Here is a 6305-nt window from a genome sequence, read left to right on the forward strand (position 1 = left end):
CCCAAGGAATTCTGAAAAGACCACGTCTTATCTAGCCCCACCCACCAGCTATTCCTGCCCAGCTACAGCCCAGGCGCCTGCCCTCTGAGCCTCCCCCGGTTCCCTGCCCCTGTACACTTTGGTCCTACCTGCACACCTTGCCTCTCATCTTTACCTCCACCAAGAATACCCTCCCTCCCACACACTGTCTCTGCTTGTCCTCTTGGGTTCCTCCCACAGGAAAACTGCCCTGTCCCCCCAGCCCAGCCAGCATGGCTCCTCCCTCCTGCTCCACTTGCCCTGCTCCTCTCTTGGGGGCTGACCACCGTCAGGGATCAGTTCGGAAGCTGGAGGGAACTTGGACATCCTCCAGGTCCACCGTCCCCCCTCACAGAGGCCCAGAGAGGTGAGGGAGCTGCACAAGTCCACAGAGCACATTAGTGGCAGAGGTAGGCCTAGAACTCAGCTCCTCGGCGCCTCTGCCCAGGGCTCCTTGGAGGACACCTGGTGAGCCACAGCAGAACATCCCCCAGACAGGGACTCCTACTATACTGCCAGTATCCCCAGCCCCTCATCAGGGCCCAAATAAAGCCACTGTGAGTGTTTGCAAAACGAAGGAATAAATGAAAATATTTATCTAATGCCTTCTATGTGCTGGACACAGCAGGCATCAGCTCTGCTACTTAAAACCTTGCTAAGTTGCTCGATTTGGTATAGAAACATAACTTCTGGGGACGGGGGGGCGGTGAGTGCACCAGGAGGGGCCTCAGTCATGAATGTCAACAACCAGTGGGCACAGGTGGGGCGAGTGCTTGATGCCCATGGTGAAAGCGGGCGTGCGGGACTTGTGCACCGTGACCTGCTGGATGTCATGGGAGCCGGGGCCGGGCCGAGGTGTGTGGTCCAGCGGGTAGGCAAAGCGCCTGGCCATGCTGTACATGGGGCTGCGGTTCTGGTAGACAGACGGCTCAGGCCGGGCGTGCATGGCAGGTCCAGGGCCTCCTGCCACATCCTCCTTGTAGAACCAGTTCTTGTGCAAGGGGCTCAGGCTGTAGCAAGGAGCAGCTCTGTTGGCGGGCAGGTTGGGCCCCAGCAGGAGTGGCAGCTGGTACTGGTTGGGGCCCGGGTTGGGGTCCATCACTCTGTATGGGCACCGGTAGCCAAAGGTGTACTTGGGAGCCCTGCGCTCCCCAGGCGGGTGGGTCTTCTCCAGGTGGTAATGGCAGGAGGCCAGGGTGGGGCTCAGGCCTGAAAGTGGATGAATGAAGGGGAGGGGTCTCAGGGCAGGAGCCAGGCCACATGTCCTGGTGCCCAACTAACGGGTCTAGGGAAGGAGCTGAGGTCTTGGTTAGCCTGTTATGACTTCTCTATAACCACCTTAGCATAGGGCAGGAATATCACCGCCCCTGTGTGGGACTAAGGGATGGAGGTGGGGAGGGACTTTGGCCATCCTGATATCAGGATTGTGACACTCTTTTCATAATATAAAAACCCCAGGTATCATAAGAACATCACCCTTGGGCTGTCATCGTCCCTGTGACAGCACCAAGAAAACATCCTGAAATCACTACAGTCCGTGAACTCACTAGCATGACAATATTGCTACCGCGACATGAGCCCTTTGATATTTTTATCATAACATCACCCTGCAACATACATGCATAACATTGGCCTCAAGACATTAAGTACTGTGACACAGACACTGTGACATCAGTGTCTTGATATGACATTGCAGGGAGATATGACATTGCAGTGTCTTGATATGACATTGCAAAATCCGCAGACACACCTGGCGAAGGGAGTCATCACCCCTTTGCCCCTGCTCCTGTCCCAAACATGGACCCCCATCCCCCAGCCTCCCAACCCCGACCTCCCTCTCCCGGCCCATCTTACGCAGGTTAGAGATGCGCTCTGCCATGGGAACCTGAGGGCAGCTGGACATTCCAAACCGAGTTATTTTAGGATCCAAGAAATAGCAAGGCCCAGGGTTGCATATGTCCATGATCCCTGCAAGGCAGCCAAGGAAAGGCCCAGTCAGCCCCAGAGGCCGCCCCAGGGTGAGTCTGGCCTGCCTCCAGGCAAGATCCCCCTCCCCCAAAAAGGATCGAAGGCTCCTTTCCAGTTCCTCGGGCTCTTGAATGTTTCGGGAGCCTTGATTTCCTCATCCGTAAAATGGGGCTTTTAACACATGAACTTGTTCAGAGGAATAGATAAAATAACAGCTGTGCAGGAGTTTGGTCAGCCCCCACCCTGCCGGGGATTGGTGCCAAGGGGATAATAATAGGCATAGTGGCTACTGTTAGTATGAAGAAGGGACCCAGCCCTGGAAAGGGGGTTCCCCTGCTGAGGAGGGTGTGTCACCTCTGGGAGGGGCCGAGGTCTCAGACCCCCAGATACATGCCCCTGCCCACCTTCTCCTCTCACTGGCCTTGGCTGTCATCCCCAGCTCTTTGATGGCCCTCTGCTCCCCCCCTTCCAGGGGGTTCTAAGCCACCTGGGAAGCTTTGAGGCCACCCCCCACCACCACTTTCCCTCCACTCACCAGCTATTCCTGCCCAGCTGCTATGGCAGTTGAACCCATGGCAGCCAGAGTGGAAGGGCCCCAGCCAAAGACCACACAGAAGGGAGACCCTTCCAGCTGGATGCAACAGGTCCCTTCGAAGCTCCCTCAGGAGGTCCAGTTGGGAAATGCCCAGAGTTGCCTTCAGAGGGATGGGTCACCTCGCACCCCTGCCGGCTTCCTTGTGGACCCAGCCGGCCACGTGGGTGTCCCACTCAGGACAGGCCTGGGTTCCCAGGCCTCTGGCTACAGATCATGACTCCTCACCCCTCACCACAGCCCCAAACATCCAACAATAGTAATCCTACGCCCACGGGGATGATGGTGTGGTGAGCACTCACGCTTCTCCGAGTGTGGGGTGTGTAGGGTGTAGGCCGGCTCCCGGAACATGGAGACGTCATGGTCTACGTAGCCCGTGCAGGATGGCCGGAGGTATTTAGCAGGCCCCGGACCTGTGAGCACCGACAGGGTGACCCTCAGCCTGGGCCCGCCAGATCAGAGGCAGGGGAAGCCCCAAATACAGTGTGCCTTAAGAACTCTGGGGTCTTTGCTCTCGCTGATGTCACCCTGAGACAAAGACCACCATTGAGGTGCTTCCTTTGGGGAAAGTGTTCCCAGATAAAATGTGATTTCCCTTGGACAGGCAATGCATAATCAGAAAAGTAAGAGTTACAAGTAACTGAGACCTTATTCTGTGCCGAGTACTATGCTGTGGGTTATTTCAGTTAAGCCTCTCGACAATTCTGTAAGACAGATACCCTTGTTTTTCCCATCTTACAGATGAGAAAATTGAGGCTTAGAAATATCAATTTACCCAAAGTCACACAAGCCGTTATTGTGAAAATTCTGAGACACCAGCCAACAGAGCCTAAACGTTTAATCACATACTAAACCACCTCCCACATAGAGCAACCATCAGTCATTAACAATGTAGTAAGAATTAGTTTGTCTGCCTTCAGTTGAGAGTAAGATTCAAGGGAAGTGAGGAAAGCTAGAGCTGGGCTAAAGATGCCACAGAATCCCTAGCCTTTTTCCAAAACTGGCCTCACTTCAAACCCCTTCCTCCCACCTCTCCTCCCCCCTCCCCCGCCCCAAAAAATTCCCAGCAGCTAATACCGCCTGCAAAGTTTGGCTTGGAAGTGCTGATCTTCTGTGGCTTTGAGGAGAGTCTGCAAGGGCTTTGCAGGAGGCAGGACTGGAAGGCTAGGACACCTTCAGCAGCTCTGCAGAGAGACAAATGAGCCCAAGCCCAGGTCTCACCTTTAATTGTTGCCAGGACAACAGGGGTCTGCTTTATCTCCTGCCCTGAGGGCACCTGCACCTTCTTCTCTGGCTGCTGCCCATAGAACACAGGGTTCCTGACCCCCTTGGGTAGTTTCATGTCTGGGGCCAAGCAGAGGGCAGTAGCAGCTGCTGAGAGACCCTAAGCAGCAGGCAAGGAGCTGGGCCTGGGTGGGGCCTGTTCCAGGGGCCCCTGCCCAAGCCCCTGTTTCCACTTTCTCTCCCTGATGCCAGAGGCTGTGTGGAGGCTGGAAAGCAAGACAGTCCTCCTGCTTGTGCAGCTGAGGCCGTCTGGGGTACAGCCAGCTGCAGGGCTCGGCAGGCTGGAGCTGGGGATGACATCACTGCAGAACTTAGACTGTTTATTTCCTCCAGTTGCCGTGGCGCCTGAACTGTAGCGTAGAAATTCTACGCTGGCAGCTCAGCTGTGGAACCCTGAGAACTCGGCCCCCCTGTCCCTGTTCCCAACCTGGCTAAGTAGCCTGAGGGTCCCCAGAACCTTGGGGCAGGAAAGAAAAATGGAGAAGTGGAGTGACAGATCCAGCTCTTCACTCCTGGTGGGTGCCCTGAGGTTTCTGAAAGAGCGGACGGGTCATGGGTGAAGGGTTCTTGCCACCTGCACAGCCCCCTGGGGTGGTCCTCTGTTCCCTATCCCTCCCACCTATCTCCCAGGCTCTGGACACGCCCTCCCTTCTATCACAGTCTGTTTTTTCTTGGGAAAGTATCAAGCCAATTATTTCACACTAAGATGTGACTGTCTGATAGCTTCCCAGACTCCTATTCCACAGTGTCTTTAGGGATCCACGTCTAGCTCGAGGAATACTTGCCTGCTGCTGGCATTTCAGGTAGGCAATGGGGAGCAAATAAAGGAGGAGGGAGGGTGGTGCTGAGGTCTCAAGAAGCTACTTCCTGTGCCTGCGGTCAAGAACACCCCCTGTGGGGGCAGAAGTGTGAGAGAAAACATTGAGGGATAGGGAATATACCCAGCTACCATATGATTGATGGATGAGCCCCAGGGCTGAGGAAATGCTAAACACTTTTCGGGGTGTTTTTTCACCCCGAAAAAACCCAGAGGCTCAGGGGCCCTGGGGCCTGCTTGCACCTAGCAGTTCATAGCTCAGACTGAGGGTTTGATCTAGAGGGGTTTCCATCTCGGGGAACAGATGACCGCTGGCTTTAGAGAGAGTGTCTGTCACAGCCCCGGTACACAGATAAGGAAACTGAAGACCAGAAAGGGGCAAAGACTTGCCCAAAGTTTCCCATTACATTAGTAGCAGAGACAGAACCAGAACACAAACCCCGGAGCTCTCTTTAGATCCTAGCCTCTGATCTAATGGAAACCAAACCATGCTCTGAACTCATTCCAACCAACAGGCGCAATGAGGACTCAGAGCAGACCAGCCAGGTGTGCTGGGTGCTCCAGAAACCCCTTGTGGGGCTGAAAGGCTTAGAACAGAAGGCAGGGCTCCCCCCCCTCCACCAGCGGCAGCAGATCTTTCCTGTGCCTCTCTCATAACCCGTGGGGCAGCCAAGCCTCTGATTTCTGGAGACAGAGGGCTGGGCAAGGCTGGGATTGGCCCAGCCTCAGCTGGTCTCGGGCCACAGGCAGTGCCTCTTCCTCACCTCCGTCACTGTCAGCTTTTCCTGGAGGAAGCTGCAGGCCTGCTGGGCCCAAGCCCTGATGGTCCCCTCATGCTGATAGGGGCCAGATGTGGGGCTGGGCTCTTCACCTTCCTGGGCTGGGGGGAAGGTGGTGATCTACAAGCATTTCAGACCCAGGGAGCCTTCCTGACACCCACACGAACACTGTTCCTGTCTGCCATCCTTGTGCCTGGCTCTCTTAGGGAAACCAAGCCACTCTACACCCCGGAATGTCACAAGCCACCCCACTTCTGCTCCAAAGGCTCCCTTCCCTCCAACTTTAACAGAGACTTAGCTCACCCCTGGAGACAGCCTTTGGGTAGCTTCAACACTGCTGTTCTGTCTCTCAGAGCCCAAGGTGGAGCAAGTCCCTGGTTTCCTTGGTATCCACCCAGGCAGTGTCTCCTCCCTGACAAGAGCACATCTCCCCAAGACTTCAGCATCCAGGGTGCCCCGCTTCATCTCTCAGGGGCGCCATCTGTCTTGACGTGTTGACCTGGTGGCCCTGGCTCATGATCTGCTTCCCCAGTCCCCAACTCCTGCTATTACCCTGGTGACTTAGGCCTCCTCAGGGACCACCCACCATCACTTGGCCTCCCAGGTCCCAGACCTCCTCATCTCCAAATGCCTCTGCTCCACTCCCTCTCAGCCACCCTCCCCAGCACATCCTGGGCTTCTCACCCTCCTCCCAGGAGCACCATTCCCTGTCCTTCCATTTCTGGCCCTGTACAGATTGCCTGCTATCACTGAGGTCCCATCGGTGACCCTGCACCTCCTCCGCATCCTTCAGACTGCCCTCCTTGTCCCACTTCTTTGCCGGTAAATTCCAGCCCTGAGTCACCGT

General features: G+C 55.7%; 1 protein-coding gene across 1 annotated transcript; it reads right to left on the bottom strand.

Annotated features, from left to right (window-relative positions):
• Window positions 1-599: 599 nt before the first annotated feature.
• On the bottom strand, window positions 600-4018 carry ODF3L1 (outer dense fiber of sperm tails 3 like 1). Its single transcript, XM_032624096.1, has 4 exons — window positions 3800-4018; window positions 2881-2991; window positions 1873-1986; window positions 600-1227 (listed from the first exon to the last, which is right to left on the bottom strand). The coding sequence occupies exons 1-4, from the start codon at window positions 3918-3920 to the stop codon at window positions 746-748; spliced, it is 828 nt and encodes a 275-aa protein (XP_032479987.1). The 5' UTR covers window positions 3921-4018; the 3' UTR covers window positions 600-745.
• Between the last annotated feature and the right edge of the window lie 2287 nt (window positions 4019-6305).

This window comes from Phocoena sinus, chromosome 2 (assembly GCF_008692025.1).
Source record: "Phocoena sinus isolate mPhoSin1 chromosome 2, mPhoSin1.pri, whole genome shotgun sequence".
Lineage (NCBI taxonomy): Eukaryota > Metazoa > Chordata > Mammalia > Artiodactyla > Phocoenidae > Phocoena > Phocoena sinus.